General features: G+C 37.3%; 2 protein-coding genes across 2 annotated transcripts; both read left to right on the plus strand.

Moving 5' to 3' along the window:
* The first annotated feature begins 7,600 nt into the window (after positions 1-7,600).
* On the plus strand, positions 7,601-8,294 carry LOC107801513 (large ribosomal subunit protein uL24z). The gene has a single exon (XM_016624852.2). It carries the CDS (start codon positions 7,688-7,690, stop codon positions 8,126-8,128), a length of 441 nt encoding a protein of 146 aa, XP_016480338.1. The 5' UTR covers positions 7,601-7,687; the 3' UTR covers positions 8,129-8,294.
* A 5,631-nt stretch (positions 8,295-13,925) lies between these two features.
* LOC107801508 (calcium-transporting ATPase 2, plasma membrane-type-like) lies at positions 13,926-19,399 on the plus strand. Its single transcript, XM_075234329.1, has 7 exons — positions 13,926-14,620; positions 15,269-15,323; positions 15,397-17,348; positions 17,470-17,628; positions 18,104-18,275; positions 18,394-18,692; positions 18,812-19,399. Exons 1-7 carry the CDS (start codon positions 14,444-14,446, stop codon positions 19,049-19,051), a joined length of 3,054 nt encoding a protein of 1,017 aa, XP_075090430.1. The 5' UTR covers positions 13,926-14,443; the 3' UTR covers positions 19,052-19,399.
* Positions 19,400-19,497: the final 98 nt, after the last annotated feature.

The raw sequence follows: 19,497 nt of genomic DNA on the forward strand, positions 1-19,497 counted from the left end.
GGTAGTGCACATATTATGATGGGATCGGGCCGTACTCCTCGGTATTTCTATAAAATACTCGTATGTAATCGTGCGTAATATTCGACAAAACGCTAGTGTATCTGTGAGTTTTCCTCATTTGAATTGTAACGACCTATATGGTAAGGTCCATTATATACATATGCTTCGGTTGAGGAGGTAACTGCTAATTGAGAGCTTGAGTTTATTGTTGAGAGGAGGATTATACCAAGTATTTATACTTGTTTATTTATATAATGACCCAATCGGTCATTTTAACTTTTAGAACCCCGTTCCCTAAAATAAAACTTCCTGTAGGTGCTTGTAATGATTTATGACTTGCGGGGATGGTTGGTTCGGGATTTAAAAGTGTTTGGAGTGAAACCGGAATATTTAATTCCTTAAGTTGGCCTTAATGTATTAAGTTTGACTTCGGTCAACATTTTTGAAAAAACGAACCCGGAATAGAATTATGATGATTCCAACAACTCTGTGTGGTGATTTTGGACTTAGGAGCGTGATCGGAATTGTGTTTGGAAGTCCGTAGTGAAATTAGGCTTGAAATGGCTAAAATAGGAATTTAAAGTTTGAAAGTTTGACCGGGGAGTTGACTTTTTGATACCGGAGTCAGAATCCAGTTCCGAAAATTTTATAGCTCTGTTATGTAATTTATGACTTGTGTGTAAAATTTGAGGTCAATCGAAGTTGATTTGATAGGTTCCGGCATTGAATGTAGAAGTTGAAAACTCTTAGTTTCATTAAGCTTGAATTGGGGCATTCATGGTTTTAGCGTTGTTTGATGTGATTTAGAGGTTCGACTAAGTTTGTATGATGTTTTAGGACTTGTTGGTATACTTGGTTGAGGTCCTGAGGGCCTCGGGTGAGTATATTTGGGACATATCGTATCAAGCGAAGGTATTAAAGTTGATCCCCAAAAGATTGAGGCAGTTCAGAATTGGCATCGTCCCACTTCGGCGACAGAGATCAGGAGTTTTCTGGGTTTGGCAGGTTATTATCATCGGTTCGTGGAAGGTTTTTCATCTATTGCAGCACCTTTGACCAAATTAACCCATAATGGTGCTCCATTCCGATGGTCCGATGATTATGAGCTGAGCTTTCAGAAGCTCAAGACATCATTGACTACAACACCAGTGTTAGTGTTGCCTTCTGGTTCGGGGATGTATACAGTGTATTGTGACGCTTCGCGCGTTGGTTTGGGTTGTGTATTGATGCAGGAAGGGCAAGTTATTGCATATGCTTCACGTCAGCTGAAGCCCCATGAAAAGAATTATCTGGTACATGATTTGGAGTTAGCTGCGATTGTTCAAGCTCTTAAGATTTGGAGTCATTATCTTTATGGGGTGTCTTGCGAAGTTTACACTGATCATCGCAGTTTGCAGCATTTGTTCAAGTAGAGGGATCTAAATTTGAGGCAGCGCAGATGGCTGGAGTTACTAAAAGATTATGATATTACTATCCTGTATCATCCGGGCAAAGCAAATGTGGTTGCAAATGCCTTGAGCAGAAAGGCAGAGAGTATGGGTAGTTTGGCTTTCATTTCAGCAGAGGAAAGACCATTAGCCTCAGATATTCAGTCTTTGGCTAACAGACTTGTGAGGTTGGATATTTCAGAGCCCAACCGAGTTCTTGCATGTGTTGTGGCCCGGTCTTCACTATTTGAACAGATCAAGGCTCGCCAGTATGATGACCCACACCTGGTGGTTCTTCGTGAAACGGTACTACGAGGTGATACCAAGGAAGTTACTATTAGAGCAGATGGTGTTCTGCGACTCCAGGATCGTCTTTGTGTTCATAATGTGGATGAACTGAGGAAAAAGATCCTAGAAGAGGCACACAGTTCTCGATATTCTATTCATCTAGGTGCTACTAAGATGTATCGTGACTTGAGGCAACATTATTGGTGGTGACGAATGAAAAAGGACATAGTTGAGTATGTAGCTCGGTGTCTAAATTGCCAGTAAGTTAATTATGAGCACCAGAGGCCAAGTGGCCTACTCCAGCAGATGACCATACCAAAGTGGAAATGGGAACAAATTACTATGGATTTTGTAGTTTGGTTGCCGCGGACCTTGAAGAAATTTGATGCAGTTTGGGTGATTGTTGACAGGTTGACCAAGTCGGCACATTTTATTCCTGTTGTGACTACGTATACTTCAGAGAGGTTGGCCCAGATTTATATTCAGGAGATAGTTCGGTTGCACGGTGTGCCAATTTCCATCATATCAGAGAGAGGCCCTCGGTTTACTTCACATTTCTGGAGAGCAGTACAGAGTGAGTTAGGGACCCGTGTAGAGCTCAGCATAACTTTTCATCCGCAGACCGATGGACAGTCAGAGAGGACAATTCAGATTTTTGAGGATATGCTCAGAGTATGTGTGATTGACTTTGGAGGTTCGTGGGATCGTTTCCTGCCTTTGGCCGAGTTTGCTTATAATAACAGTTACCAATCCAGCATCGAGATGGCTTGGTTTGAGGCTTTATATGGTCGGCGATGCCGTTCACCTGTCGGATGGTTTGAGCCAGGTGAGGCTAAGTTATATGGTACTGATTGGGTAAGGGATGCCTTGAAAAAGGTAAAGTTGATTCAGGAGCGACTTCGTACAGCACAGTCCAGACAAAAGAGTTACGCGGATCAGAAAGCGTGTGATATATCATTTATGGTAGGTGAAAAAGTTCTCTTGAAGGTTTCGCCGATGAAGGGAATCATGAGATTCGGGAAGAAGGGCAAGTTGAGCCCAAGGTTTATAGGCCCATTTGAGGTGTTGAAAAAAGTTGGGGAGGTTGCTTATAAACTTGCATTGCCTCCCAACCTATCGGGTGTTCATCCGGTTTTTCACGTATCTATGCTCCGGAAGTATTATGCCGACATATCACATGTGTTAGACTTCAGCACAGTTCAGCTAGATAATAGCTTGGGTTATGAAGAGGAGCCAATTGCCATTGTTGATAAACAGGTTCGCTAGTTGAGATCCAAGAGGATTTATGAAGTAAAAGTCCAGTGGAGGGGCCAACCAGTTGAAGAAGCGACTTAGGAGGCCGAGGAAAACATGCGGAGCAGATATCCACACTTATTCAACACTCCAGGTACAATTCTAAACCCGTTCGAGGACGAACGTTTGTTTAAGAGGTGGAGAATGTAATGACCCAACCGATCATTTTAACTTTTAGAACCCCGTTCCCTAAAATAAAACTTTTTGTAGGTGCTTGTAATGATTTATGACTTGCGGGGATGGTTGGTTCGGGATTTGGAAGTGTTTGGAGTGAAACCGGAACATTTGGTTCCTTAAGTTGGCCTTAATGTATTAAGTTTGACTTCGGTCAATATTTTTGAGAAAACGACCCCGGAATAGAATTTTGATGATTCCAACAGCTCTGTATGGTAATTTTGGACTTAGGAGCGTGATCGGAATTGTGTTTGGAAGTCCGTAGTGAAATTAGGCTTGAAATGGCTAACATAGGAATTTAAAGTTTGAAAGTTTGACCGGGGAGTTGACTTTTTGATACCGGAGTCAGAATCCAGTTCTGAAAATTTTCATAGCTCTGTTATGTAATTTATGACTTGTGCGTAAAATTTGAGGTCAATCGGAGTTGATTTGATAGGTTCCGACATTGAATGTAGAAGTTAAAAACTCTTAGTTTCATTAAGCTTGAATTGGGGTATGATTCATGGTTTTAGCATTGTTTGATGTGATTTAGAGGTTCGACTAAGTTCGTATGATGTTTTAGGACTTGTTGGTATATTTGGTTGAGGTCCTGAGGGCCTCGGGTGAGTTTCGGATGGTTAACGAATCAAAAGTTGGACTTAAAAATCTGCTGCAATTTTCTCTTCTGCTGCATTTTCTGGGATATGACCAAGCCTCAGATCGAGCCCCAGATATCGAGCCTCAGATCGAGCCCCAGATATCGAGCCTCAGATCGAGCCCCAGATATCGAGCCTCAGGTCGAGCCCCAGATACTGAGCCTCAGATCGAGCCCCAGATATTGAGCCCACGATCGAGGCCTGAGTCGAAGTCAGGGACGAGGCACAGTATCGAAGCCTCGATCGAAGGCAAGGCTCGAGGGCATGATCGAGGGTAAGGCTCGAAGGCTCAAGCTCGATGCAATGATTGAGGCTATGATCGAAGGCCCAACCTCGATACCCTGATCGAGGCCATGACCGAGGTCCAGACTAGAGCCTGTGATCGAAGTCGCGATCGAAGGTAAGGCTCGATGGCATGATCGAAGGTATGGCTCGAGGGCTAGGATCGAGGCCCAACCCTCGATGCCCTGATCGAAGGCACATGTTCGATGCTGCGATCGAGGCCCAGTTCCGAAGTGCTGGGCAGTGTTATAAAAAAGAGGGCATTCGTCCCATTTTGCCATTTTTGACGAAGTTGAGCTTGAGCAGAGACGACTTTTGGCAGATTTTCAAGGGAAAAATATTGGGGTAAGTGATTCTAACTCGGATTTGGTCTACATATACAAGTATATCATTGTTTTCACAATCTAATTAGTGTTTTGAGATTGAAATTTGAAAAAAAAATCTAGAAATCTCATAGAAACGAAATTTTGAGATTTCGGTATCGATTCGGAGTCGGATTTGAGTGAAACTGGTATGGTTGGACTCGTAATTGAATGGGTTGTCGGATTTCGTAACTTTCACTGGATTTCGAGATTTGGGCCCCGCGAGCGAATTTTTAATTAATTTCGGGATCTTTTCTTTAAAATGTAGTATTTTCTTATAGAATTGATTCATATAATATTTAGTGATTGTATCGAATTATTTTGGCTAGATTCGAGCCAGACGGAGTTGGATAATCATGGAAAAGGCAAAATTATGGATTAAATTGGAGCAAGACGAGGTAAGTCTCTTGTCTAATCTTGTGAGGGGGAAATTACCTCATAGGTGATTAAGATTAAATAATTATTACTAATTGTGGGGGCTACGTACGCACGAGGTGACGAAAGTTCATGCGTAACTACTATTAATGCTAAAGTCCGGGTAGTTTAGGACTCAAAGCATGCATTACTTGTGTAAATTGTATTCTTTGATTAATTAATATTAATTAATATATATGAATATATATTGTGAATTGTTTGATAAAGATATTAAAGGATGAAAATCTCATATGCTTGATTTCTATTTAAATCAATTAATTGTCAAAAGAAATTATTCTCCTCCCACATTTATCATATAATAAATATACTCTCCTTCCAGAGGTACACAAAAATGTCCTCCTTTCTTGTGGAACGGGCCGAATGCCTCGGCAGGATAGATGCATCTATGGAGTGCACCGCACGTCCCTCGGCAGTGTACACGACACTCTGGATCGGGCCGTACGTCCTCGGCAAAAATCGTGCTTAATAATAATAATAATTACACGATACTTTAATAATTTATTTCAGCTTGTAAACCTCATTAGTAAATCGGAAAATCCTTGGAATTTAATGAATTATTATTCTTGCTTGTTAAGGAATTAATTGTTACTCCTGTAAATGAGATTTAATTGATAAATTGGAAATTATTTGAGTTGAAGGAATTTAATTAATATATTAAGAATTGATACAATTGAAGGAATTTGATTATTTCCGCTGATCAAATAAATTCTGTAAATCACATTGATTTAAATATCCTAGTTTTATTTCAATTGTTATTGACATATAGTGAGTGTCAAAGTCGGCCATCTCGTCTCTACCACTTTGAGAATAGGCTTGATACTTACTGGGTACACGTTGTTTACGTACTCATACTACACTTGCTGCACTTTTTGTGCAGGATCTGAGACAGGTCCTAGTGGAGGACCTATCATCACATACCCACGTCATCCAGAGGCATAGTGGTGAGCTGCCTTTCTGAGCAGTTCTGCAGCTACCAGTGTCTCTTCTTCTGATATTTATATTCTGTCTATTTTATTTCAGACAGTATTTGGAGTTTTTGTATAATTTACTAGATGCTCATTCACTTGTGACACTAGGTCTTGGCACACACATTGGTAGAGTTTGGGTTTATATTTTCTTGGTTTTAAATTTTATCAATGTTTGCTTAATTTATTAGTTGGCTTGCCTAGCTATAGTGTTGGGCGCCATCACGACCTACATGTGAAATTGGGTCGTGACAATTTCGTTTATCTACTGTGCTCTCACATATGTTTACTTCTACTGTTATCTGTCTTATTGGTCCACTAGTAAGTGTCGATGTCGACCCCTCGTCAGTACTTCTCTGGGGTTAGGGTAGATACTTACTGGGTACGCATTGATTTACGTACTCATGCTTGGGTGCAGAGGCGCGACTTTACGGTGAGCTGCATTCCATATTACGATCTGCAGCATGCAGAGTCTCTATCAGAGTTATTTATGTTCTCACGTCTAATTTGTATTCCAGACATATGTTGTATTTTATTATATTTCCTAGTTGATGCTCATGCACTTGTGACACCAGTTTTGAGGGGCTTCTTCTGGATGTTTGGTATGGTAGTTCACGTAATTATTATCATTTTATCCTGTAATTATATTTCATACTATTTAATTAATAGAAATTATGATTTCAAAATACTAAAATGAGTAATTATGTTGATTAATCACCGTTTGCTTACTTGACAATGGTGTTAGGCACCATCAGGACCTTTAGTAGATTTTGGGGTGTGACATAAAATATCAAAAATATGAAAGATTACGAGATTTTAGCATATAATTAGCAAAAAAGCCATAATTATAGATATTGACATTAGGTAGCCAATAAATGCATATAATAACAATAATGTGTATATCAAATGTAACAACTTTATTTTTTTCTCTGTGTACATCAAAATGTATATCACAACTCAATTTTCCTAATTTGTATATCTATAATATTAAATTTTAAATATAATTGTTTATAATTTATTTTTGTCTCTATATCCAAGTGTATAACACAAAATAATCATATTTTTTATATCTCGCAGTGTATAACATATCAAATGATGTGTATACCAAAATGTATATCACAATTTTCTTTTTCTTTTTTTGTGTATATTAAAATATATATAAAAAATATACTTTCCTTCATTGCATATTTCAGTGTATAACACATAATTTATTTATGGATATACACAAATATATATGCTAGAAATATTGTGATGCCTCGAGGATTGGCCTTGGAGCGGTATTGATGTAGGACGGTAGGGTGATTGCCTACGCGTCTAGACAGTTGAAGGTGCATGAGAAGAATTATCCGGTCCATAATCTCGATTTAGCAGCTATTGTTCACGCCCTGAAGATCTGGCGTCATTATTTGTACGATGTTCCTTGTGAAATAAAAGAATTGTTGGGCAAGCAGCGAACATGAAGGAGGGAGTAGCAACGGGCAAAGAAGAGGGGGGGGGGCAAGAGGGAGGCAGCAAATAGGTTTTTTATTATTTGGCTATATAATGCCAATTATTTGGGATTGCTTTTGCCAAACCTAATATAAGGCTAAAATATTGCCAATTCCTATCACTTAGGTGTCATTTTCACAAAGATTACTCTAAAGTATTGTATTATAAATGGAGGCCCAAAACACCGGCCTCCAATAACTGAACAATCCAACTTTAAAACCCTAGTTTATCTAAGCCCACCATCTCTCTCCTATAAGTACCCCAAAAAACCCTAAAAATCATCTTCTTCATCGGCTGCCCATTTGCAAAGAAGCAGAGGAGATTAGAAACCAGCAAAAATGAAGTACAATCCAAGAGTATCCTCCTCCCGCCGTAAGAGCAGAAAAGCCCATTTCACGGCGCCGTCAAGCGAGCGCCGGGTGATAATGAGCGCGCCGTTATCCACCGAGTTACGTTCAAAATACAACGTGAGATCCATGCCGGTGAGGAAAGACGATGAAGTCCAAGTCGTTCGTGGGACCTACAAGGGGCGCGAGGGTAAAGTCGTCCAAGTGTACCGTAAGAAATGGGTGATTCACATTGAACGCATAACACGTGAGAAGGTTAATGGATCTACTGTTAACGTTGGTATTCACCCTTCTAAGGTTGTTGTTACGAAGCTCAGGCTTGACAAGGACAGGAAATCGCTACTTGATCGTAAGGCCAAGGGACGCGCTGCTGCTGATAAGGACAAGGGTACTAAGTTTACTGCTGAGGATATCATGCAGACCGTCGATTGATTTTTCAGTCGTATCTTTCTGTCTGGTATTGCTATTTTAGCTAAAGAGAGTTTTTTAGTGCTTTTGAGACATTGAATTTTGTTGGAGTTTCTGTTTTCATTTAAAGCAATGATGATGATACTTCTGAATCTTAACTTTATTGGGTTAATCAATATTTTCCATGAAATCCTTGTGTTGCTATGTTTAATTGATTGTTACTGGTAATTATTGCTCGAGTCGAGTGATTGCATAACCAATTTGTGCCTTGAACATTTTATTGTATCTCACTTAATAAGTGAGATAGTTAAGCTAAGTGTCGGCTTAACTATGTAACTTATATATGTAACTTAGAGAAAATACAGCATATGGTTTAGAGTCTTAATAAGTAAATTATTATGTTGTAAAGAACTGAGGCTATGGAGAATTCATATATCCTTTGAAATGGTTTTATGAATCAATGACTATACCTGTTTACAACTAACCATCAATGACATGAGTTGTTGTATCATTGATTTGAGAACCATATATATTATGCTTTAGCATGAGCGAAGTTTTGTTTGCAAATTGGTTGCAAGCGTTGTGAACATTATTGTACACTTCTATCGTGTAGAGTTGCTTATTAAATTTTGCTTTATAGAGTGTTTTTGTGAGGTTTAGTATACAGCTTGTTCTGCTTGAAGAATAGACATTAACGATAAGTGAATCTTTTGAGTGATAGAAACAAAGGAACACAAGAAATAGGTGTAAGTTAGAGGGACTAGTACTTGCATCCTCTTCACTTCATATTTTACATCCTATATTTGGAGCAACAATTCCCCTTGTTCTTCCTTCTGCTTTTATGAAATAGTCTAGTGTTCCTTTTGTTTGGTCATTCTTTACTAATTAGTTAATATAGCCTTTGTTCCAATGGACTTTATAATCGATTTAAAAGTTATTTGCTCAAGTCAGATGGGTCTTGGTTGGTTTATTTAGTTGAGTGACATGGGGTTTCGAGAAGTTAATTGTTCCATATGCTACTAGGAAATTGTTCTTTGTCTGTTTGATTACTTCCAATGATTCCTGGCTTGAAATTTTGGCCTGTTTTATGAGTTGGCTAAAGTCTTTTAGTTTGGGAGACGATTTCTTGTTTACTGCTACAAGATTTACTCATTAGTTAGTTTCATTCATTTCTTGAAACACTAGTGGGGTAGACAATGCCAATGTGCAATCCCAAATGCTATTTTATGGTGAGATGCAGGGAATCCATCACAAAAGACCCTGTCTCTTAGAATTCAGGCTATTATAACGAGTCAGATACTAACGAGGTGGGATTGAGTTTAGCATGTTGGTACATTTACATTGTGTCTTGTGTTTGCACTAGGTCTTTTAAGATTTGCTTGTCTTCATAAAATGTAGAAAACTTCTAGTGGAGTCCTGGATTGAAAGGGGTCTATATGGAATAGGTGTTGGTTATTTATATAATTGACCTAACTTGCTTGATATTGATTCTCTTAGTTGCTGTTCTCATTTTGTTGTGTCCTTGTTATTTTAAGCCCAGTGGCAACTAGCCAGTTCACTTTTATGGGAACAATATTTCAATCTTCAAATGTAGTTGGATTAGTCTTAAATTTCTTTTTGCTGGGGCCCGATAATCTCTGGTAGCATATTTGCCCTCTAAGCCTGGTGCATACGACTTAATGATGGCCATCTATGTTATTAATCTTTTAACCATAAAGCTCTTGATTTTGTGTATCTGATATTTCAATCTGAATATTTCATTTCAGACATGCATATATCTATTTGCTTTTCGAAAAGATCTAAAGCAGACGTTAGAAAAGCAATAAGATAAAGATCATGAGATCAGTTTTTGTCGCCAGCTTCTCTTTCTCCCTCTCTCTAACACACACACACACACACAAAACACTCGCACACAATCTGCTAAATATTGTTTTACAGATTGCTTTCTACCCAAAGTTGTCAATCATCAAAGGCCATTTTCCCACTGAGATCCACTATTTTTCCTCTGTTGCCCACCCTGGAATGCTGCATGTCCTCTCTCCGTTGCCTCACATCCGATTATCTTTCCATACCCGCGATACGCAAGTCAACTACTGTTGGGTGTATATCTTAAGTGAGTGTTGCTGGATTTTGTTGGGTACAATTTGTGGAGTCTATATCTAAAATTTGGGGCTATTTGGTGAAGGATTTGGGTGGTTGCTCCGTTGATTTTTTTGGGGGTAATTTGTTGCCTTGATCTGTGGGGAAGGATAAGGGGATGAGCAAGGAGGAGAAAGAAGAGGGTGGGCCCATCTTTCCTTTTTTTTTTGGTTATGTACGTGCCTACAATTTTTTTTTTTACCACCGTCAGTTATTAGGGAAAAAATAATTCACTCGAAATGTGTTTAGGGGTAAAGAAATGCCACTTTAGTTTAAGTGTTCAATCGAGTTTTCCGGACAAGTTCAGGGGAATTTTATCTGTATTCCTGTAAGAAATGATGTTATAATTGTAAACAAGGAATATCTCTCTACAAAAAAGTAAGCTATGGTTTTCGCTTTACTCTTTACCTTTGTAATATTTTTTCTCAGATAATGAGCTAATCCTTATCCACCGAATGCTCAAAGGTTAAAAATTTGGTGGTTACAGAAATATTTGTACCGAAAAAACGAAGTATCAAATGTAGATCACAAGGATTGATATAACGCAGAAGTGCTAAAATATACTTCATTTATTTGTAACTGTGAAAGTGTAAGTTAAATGTGAAAGGTTATGAAAGTATATTTATCCTTCAAAGGATTGTGAAAGGTTATAAGTAACTTCATTTCATAACTTACTTGTAGAAGTGTAAGTAAAGGATAAATGTGTAAGTTAAAAAGTTTGTAAGTGTCAAAATGTGTCAATTTGTTTGGAAACAACCAGGAAAAAAGAAACCACCAAAAGATATGCAACGGATATGGCTACTCCTCCCTTTAAGTAGACGTCTCGGATTCGAGCCCAGTGTATAGAAAAATTCTTGGTAGGGAGCGCTTAGTCGGGCTCTAATGCGGGTACCGAACACTGGTAAAAAAAAAAACTAGGAAAAAAGAAGTGCCATACAAAATGAACCCAAATTATAAATGGGAAAAGGGTCAAATATACCCTCTACTTTCATATATTATCTATATTTAACCTTCGTTATATTATCGAATCAAATTTACCCCTACAATCATCAAACTTTTAAAAATACCCCTTGATCAGTTAAGTAATCCAAAATATCCCAAACTCCTTTTATTTAAATTATTTATTGTTCTGCTTGATCTACTATTTTTGAAATAACTGGCATTTACTTGCTTTTTGAATTAGAGAAAAAAAAAATAACAGAAAAAAATATTAAACAATACAAGTAGGGGTGTACGAAAAAAACTGATAAATCGCACTAAACCGATAATCCGAGTCAAACCGGAAAAAACCCCGATGTGAATATTTATTGTAATGTAATTTATAAATATTTCTTAAACTTTTTCACAGTTTTATCTTTTAACGTATTATTTCAAATTTAGACTTAACATTCTTGAATGGTAAATAAATTTTATAGCCCATAAATGTAGTAACTCAAACAAAGTTCAAATCAATACTAATGCTAACAAAATGAATTCAATTCAATACTAGGAATGACGATAGTGTTGGATAATTATTTTAGTTTTACATTGGTTTATAATGAAAATGCATAACTTCGTTTATCTTTTTCTTTAGTGCTTAGTTATGTAATTAATATTAGTACTTATTAGATATATTTATTTTAGCATGACCTATATAATATTTTTAGATTATGTTAATTTTTATTATGGCTTATTAATTAGCAATATTAGTTTTATGTAATTTTATTATTTTATCTTTATTATTGAATATTTTAGTATAATGATATGACTTATCTCATATTATTGTGTTAGTTTCTTGGAAACCACATTATATAATTGTATTCTACTAGGACTTAAGAAATATTTTGAGTACAAGTTACATATTTTATGCTGTGAAATTTTTACCGGAAAAAACCTAAAAATCCGAAAAACTCGACTTTGTTGGTTGGTTTGGTTTATAAATTTAAAAACCCGACACCATTGGTTTGGTTTGATAATTGAAAAATCCGAACCAACCCGACCTATGTACACCCCTAAATACAACCGAATAAACAAAATATAGTAAATTAAAAAATCTAAATTAGGTAGCTTTTCTAATTTCTAAAAGTATTGACAACATCCCAATTTTAATGAATTCGTTGCACCAAATGTATGGAGGCTTTGCAATTGAAGTTGAAGTTCCTCGGATACTTTACACTGTCTAATTCAACTTTGCTTTAATTAAATGCCTACACTTTGTGCGCTCTTAAGTTAGTCGATCGAACTCTATACGAACCAGACAATGATAAAATATATTTGAATATACATGTACATACATGATAATCAGCTGCATATAATACACAATAAATAGACCAACTAATTTCTACGGTGTGTATATGATTGAAAAATAAATAAAATTCTAAACCAATTTTATATATTACAAGAAGAGAAATGGGTGCATTGGTAATTCAAAAAAAAAAATATATTTATATAATCTAGCAACTTTAGCATTGATATCTATAGTAATTTTTGAAAATAATGGAGCAAGAAGAACAACAAGTGATTTAAATAAAAAGAATTTGAGAGATTTTGGATTACTTAACAAATCAAGGGGTATTTTTAAAAGTTGCTAATTGTAGGGGTAAATTTGGTCCGATAGTATAACGATATAGGTAAATTTAATCCGATAGTATAACGGAGGTTAAATATAGACAATATGTGAAAATAGAGGGTTATATTTGACCCTTTACCCATTTTAAATTGGGGGTGCAAAACTTTTTCAATAACCTATGTTCATTATTTGGCCTAGGAACTTTTGGTAGGGCAGTTAGACTTCCGTTTACACATAAAGTTTGATGGAAGATTTTTTCAATTTTTTTTATTTATTTATCAAAATTAGCGTTTGTTCATAAAATTTTTAATTTTCACTTGAAAATACATTTTGGAAAATTTGAAAAAATGCAAAAAATTGTTTTTCAAATTTTTTACTTAAATCACTTACAAAACTTTAAAAACAACCGAAACTGAAATTTATGTTAAACACAACTCTAAATTTCAAATATCATTTTCACTTGAAAATTATTTTTCATCATTTTTTCGAATTTTACAATTATTATGTCCAAACACCTACTTGGTCTTTTCTTTTCTAGCAGATAACGAATAATGGTGCGTAGCCTTGCATAACTAACAAAAGTAAACTTGAAAAGAAATGGAATCCACGACGAAATTACAAGGTAGGTGAGAATTGAATTGAGATGGACTACTGTTAAAAAAAGACAGACCAGAAAAAGTATTATTATTATAAGTAGTAAAAAGAAGAAAAAGGGGGTCTCAACTCTCAAATCAAGTTATGCTTTACGCGTTCACGGCGTGTCTGACAAAACGCGTAAGAGATTCCCCTCTGAGTTCACCTAATAATATACCATCATTACTTATCTCAAAAAGATTAAGATCGGAATAAATAAATAAAAGTATCTTATTTTCAATGTTTTAAATTTTTAGACGATCATCTACAGATATTTAAGTTAAGATTTCTCTATCACCCGTTCACAAATATCTGTACGTACTTAAAAAGTAATTCTATCAAGAATCAGAACAAAGCATGTTAAAATATGTAATAAGTACTATAAATGTCAGCTTAATTTTTCAGACCATTGATATCACAATTAATTCCACTCAAAGCACTAATTACACCCTTAATTAATTTCCCTTTCCATAATAAATAAAACGAGTAGTAATGAGCAACAAAATATTGATATCACAACTAGCAGCAAAATATTGACCGCGTCAACTCTTTAGCATAAAACGAGGAACAAAAATTGGAATTAAGAAATGTATTAGAAGCAAAGGGAAGCTTTCATTCATGTCCACCAACCATCTCTACTTATAGTTTCTCTCACCCAAAACTCGGATCCTTCTTCTTCTCTTTGATCCCCTTTGTCTCATTTCTTAATTTTTCTCCATAATTATAAAGCTCTAATTTCCTCAAACTTTGTACGTTTGTTCTTGCGCCAAGCTCCTCCCCTTTTCGTTTCAGTTTCCTACGAAAATGTGTTGGAAGCTTCATACTCCCTTTTAAGTTTTAACCTTCCTCTCCTTTTCTTTTCAACCTGTTATAGACTAGATAGGTTCTTCTCTTTTGTATCCTGTTTTTCCAAAAGGATTGTATTTTTTGTTTACTTGAAACCAACGTGCATTTCTATAGTATATTATTTACAATATTGGACGTTATACTAATTAATTAGGAAGAGGTGAGAAGAAAGTATGGAAAGCTATTTGAATGAGAATTTTGGAGGAGTGAAGCCGAAGCACTCGTCGGAGGAGGTGCTGAAACGATGGAGGAGCCTTTGCGGTGTTGTCAAGAACCCTAAACGTCGTTTTCGTTTCACTGCCAATCTCTCCAAGCGTTATGAGGCTGCTGCTATGCGCCGTTCTAATCATGTATGTACTCCCTTCTCTCTCTTTCTGTATTTTCTTTTCTGATCTTTATATAATGGTGATATTTGGGCAAGCTTGCTACATTTGGACTATTTGATTTCTTTTGTGTTCATATGGATATTTTATTTTTTCTGTTCATGTGATTTCTTGTCTCTGCTGGAATGAAATTCCATGAGTTTCACCACTTCAATGGCCGCCAGACTACATACTTGGTGCTTCATTTTTGTCTTTCTGTGTTTTCAATATGAAAGGAGTATCATAAATGTTTATCATGATTAAAGTGGTAGTATATACGATTGAGAACAAACTCAGCTTATGTGTGTTACCCAAAGCATAATTGGTTTCATATCCGAAGAAATGGTTATGAAAGATTGATACCTTAATAACTCGTATTGTTACATATAATAAATGTAACCAAGAAGTGTTACTAGTTTTTGATTGAGACGTAATTAATTGACTGATATGTTCGAGGATACATGTAAAATGGCTGAATATAATGAGCTTTTAGCAGACCTGCTGAATTGGGTATGCATTTGAATTTGCAACAACATGGTGATTGGATTGAGTTGGGACGCATTTAAATTTGCTTCACCAATTTCATATTCTAAAACCAGGTTAATTTGGCTAAGCCTTCTGTTTTATGTGTTACAGGAGAAACTGAGGATAGCAGTGCTGGTTTCCAAGGCTGCATTTCAGTTTATACAAGGTTAGTTTTGTTTTCTTTTCTCTGTCTAATTACCTCTTAAGATGTACTTTAGATTAATTCTCTGAAATTGCAGGCATGCAAGCAAGTGATTACACTATCCCTAAGGAAGTTGAAGATGCTGGTTTTCACATCGACCCTGATGAGCTAGGATCCATAGTTGAAAGTCATGATCTGAAAAAACTGAAATTTCATGGAGGAGCAAATGGGATTGCAGATAAGCTGGCCACGTCAAGTACTGATGGACTATCTACTGATAATGAAACTGCTCTAACCCGCAGACAGGACATTTTTGGAGTTAACAAATTCCAAGAAAGTGAAGCTCGGAGCTATTGGTTGTTTGTCTGGGAAGCCCTTCAAGACATGACTCTCATGATCCTCGGTGCGTGCGCTTTTGTTTCTCTGATTGTTGGCATTGCAATGGAGGGATGGCCTATAGGGGCTCATGATGGTCTTGGTATTGTTGCTAGTATTTTGTTGGTGGTGTTTGTTACAGCAACAAGTGATTATCGTCAATCCTTGCAGTTCAAAGACCTTGACAAAGAGAAGAAGAAAATATGTATCCAGGTTACTAGGAATGGATACAGACAAAAGTTGTCCATATATGATCTAGTTCCTGGTGATATAGTTCATCTTGCGATAGGAGATCAAGTCCCTGCTGATGGACTCTTTCTTTCAGGATTTTCTGTTTTAATTGATGAATCCAGTTTGACTGGAGAAAGTGAGCCAGTAATGGTCAATGCTCAAAATCCTTTTCTTCTTTCTGGAACCAAGGTCCAAGACGGATCTTGCAAGATGTTGATTACAACAGTTGGGATGAGGACTCAGTGGGGAAAACTGATAGCAACTCTCAGTGAAGGCGGAGATGATGAAACTCCATTACAGGTTAAACTGAATGGAGTGGCAACAATCATTGGAAAAATAGGCCTTTTCTTTGCTGTTGTCACTTTTGCAGTACTCTTGCAGAAGATGTTTGGCCGAAAACTGCAAGAGGGATCCCACTGGAGCTGGTCCGGGGAAGAAGCACTGGAAGTCTTGGAATACTTTGCCATTGCAGTGACTATTGTGGTGGTTGCAGTTCCAGAGGGACTTCCCCTGGCTGTGACATTAAGCCTTGCCTTTGCCATGAAAAAGATGATGAATGATAAGGCACTTGTCCGCAATCTAGCGGCTTGTGAGACAATGGGATCAGCTACAACCATCTGTAGTGACAAAACTGGCACACTAACAACCAACCGCATGACGGTAGTGAAAACATGCTTCTGTATGGATGCCAAAGATGTGAGCAAACCAGGTGATGCGTCTGCACTTTGTTCAGAAATGCCAAATTCTGCGCTCAAAACTTTGCTGCAGTCGATTTTTAACAACACTGGTGGAGAAGTTGTAGCTACCAAGGGCAAGAAGAATGAGATATTGGGAACCCCGACTGAGACTGCTATATTGGAGTTTGGTTTAGCACTTGGTGGAGATTTTCAAGCCGAACGACAAGCAGGAAAACTTGTGAAAGCTGAGCCATTCAACTCTACTAAGAAGCGGATGGGTGTGGTGCTTGAGCTTCCTGAAGGAGGTTTAAGGGCTCATACCAAGGGTGCTTCAGAAATAGTTTTGGCTGCCTGTGACAAAGTAATCAGCTCAAATGGTGACGTTGTTTCCTTGGACGAAACGATAAGAAATAATCTTAACGCCACCATTGAACAGTTTGCCACTGAAGCTCTTCGTACCTTGTGTCTTGCCTATATGGATTTGGAAAATGGATTCTCTCCTGATGACGATATTCCAATCTCTGGGTACACTTGTATAGGAATTGTAGGTATAAAGGATCCCGTTCGTCCTGGAGTCAAGGAGTCTGTTGCACTTTGCCGTTCGGCAGGCGTGACTGTTCGGATGGTCACTGGAGATAACATTAATACTGCAAAAGCCATAGCCAGGGAATGTGGTATACTGACAGAGGATGGTATAGCCATTGAAGGACCAGTTTTCCGAGAAATGAGTCAAGAGGAAATGCTAAAAGTGATTCCCAAAATTCAGGTACTGTACTCAGTTTGGTTTACTAGAGAATGAAGTCATTTGTAGCAGATAAGTCTTCTGGAAAAGTTCTATCCTTGGTATGATTTCTAGTTTAAGACTACATTCTTTTTTATTTCTTCAGGTGATGGCTAGATCTTCACCGCTGGACAAGCACACATTGGTAAAGCAATTGCGGACAACATTCAATGAAGTTGTTGCAGTCACTGGTGATGGAACCAATGATGCTCCTGCACTTCATGAAGCAGATATTGGACTGGCAATGGGCATCGCTGGAACCGAGGTGAATACAATTATTTCATTCTTTTTAGTTCATTCCCTCCACAATCCTTTACTTGTCTGTATTCTTAATGAAGGCCAAATTCTCATCGGGTGGTGTGGTTAAAGGTACAATCAATTTGTGGATTATAAGTACCATAGGACTGTAAATAGAAAACAGGAGAATTGAGCCACTATATGCTTTTGCATTTTACTGTTTGGATCATGCTTCGTAAGACAGGGAACAATTCTAATGCTTGCAACAACTGCCCCGAAAAATTTTGTTTGCTAGTGAGGGAATAAAAGGACTATTACCTGATCAAAAGAACTTCATGAAAAATAAGACGGCAATTTCCGTCTCTGACTTGGGAGAAAAACAAAAAGGAATAGTATTATGTCCCACTTGGCTGTTGAGCTTCTAAGACCACTGACTCTGTTTGCAAAATTTGCCAGATCAAACGGTTAAATTGAGATGTAACATTATTGATTTCTGGTTTCAGGTTGCCAAAGAGAGTGCTGATGTTATCATACTGGATGACAATTTCTCAACAATTGTTACAGTGGCCAAATGGGGACGCTCAGTCTACATAAACATTCAGAAATTTGTTCAGTTTCAGCTAACAGTTAATATTGTTGCATTGGTAGTTAATTTCGCTTCAGCTTGTGTGACAGGTCAGGAGCCTTTCCCTCTGCTGTACCATTCTTGAGTTTAGTTATATTTGCTGAATAGCCAAAGAAAATGCTAGTACGTTTCACTCATTCCTATGCTTTTTCTTTAACTATGCCTCAGGAAGCGCTCCCCTTACTGCTGTTCAACTTCTGTGGGTCAACATGATTATGGATACCTTAGGAGCACTTGCTCTAGCTACAGAGCCCCCTAATGATGAACTAATGAAAAGAGCCCCAGTAGGGAGGAAAGGAAATTTTATCAGCAACGTCATGTGGAGGAATATCTTGGGCCAATCCTTATATCAGTTCTTAATTATATGGTTCCTTCAGGTATATGGGAAAACAATTTTCCGTCTTGATGGCCCGGATGCTAACCTTACCCTCAACACAGTTATTTTCAACTCATTTGTCTTCTGCCAGGTAAATTATAAAGAACATTTCTATAATTTATGTGAAATTGTTTGGTTTGTAGTATCAAATACGGTTCGAGGACAAGCTTCAGTGGTTTACATTACACATCTGTTTGATTCTAAATGCAGCTTTTCAACGAAGTAAACTCGCGAGAGATGGAAAAAGTTGAGGTTTGGGAAGGCATACTGGATAACTACGTATTTGTGACAGTTATTGGTGTAACTCTTTTCTTCCAAATCATAATCATCGAATATCTGGGGACATTTGCCAACACCACTCCCCTCTCATTTGGCCAATGGTTCCTAAGCGTATTTTTCGGGTTCTTGGGCATGCCAATTGCTGTAGGCTTAAAGAAGATAGTGCTATGAAGTTCATGAAGTAGTGGTGCCAGATCTTTTGTACAATCACTTGAAGGAGGAGCTGTTCATAGTAACTCACTCTTAAGTGGTAGCACAAAAACCTCTTGCCTCAACTAGGAGGAAAAGAAGTGAGAATTCTTGGTGCATTGTAGCATCACTAACACAGTTGTAAGATACCAACTTTTCTTCTATTTCCCTGGTTTTTCTTTGTATTGAAGAAACAAAAGGAGGTAAATCTGGGGCTTAGGATATCCTGCTCAAGCTTGTAAAGCAACTTCTTGTAGTTTACATCAATTTCAGTGCATAGAAACAATGCTGCTCATTTTAACTGCTGATCATGAGGAATGTTTTTGCTAAGCCTTGATCCAATATCTTATTTTCTTTTCTTGTTTGCTTTTGTAAATCTAAGCATTTATTATCACTGTTTTATCTATTTCTAAGCACGAGTTGCTTTC

The sequence above is a fragment of the Nicotiana tabacum genome, chromosome 17 (genome assembly GCF_000715075.1).
Source record: "Nicotiana tabacum cultivar K326 chromosome 17, ASM71507v2, whole genome shotgun sequence".
NCBI classification, from domain to species: Eukaryota; Viridiplantae; Streptophyta; class Magnoliopsida; order Solanales; family Solanaceae; genus Nicotiana; species Nicotiana tabacum.

Coding starts and splice junctions, on each gene's coding strand:
- LOC107801508 (XM_075234329.1), top strand. CDS start 14,444: ATGGAAAGCTATTTGAATGAGAATTTTGGAGGAGTGAAGCCGAAGCAC. Junction 17,349..17,469: donor AAGTGATTCCCAAAATTCAG/GTACTGTACTCA, acceptor TTATTTCTTCAG/GTGATGGCTAGATCTTCACC. Junction 18,693..18,811: donor ACTCATTTGTCTTCTGCCAG/GTAAATTATAAA, acceptor TTCTAAATGCAG/CTTTTCAACGAAGTAAACTC.
- LOC107801513 (XM_016624852.2), top strand. CDS start 7,688: ATGAAGTACAATCCAAGAGTATCCTCCTCCCGCCGTAAGAGCAGAAAA.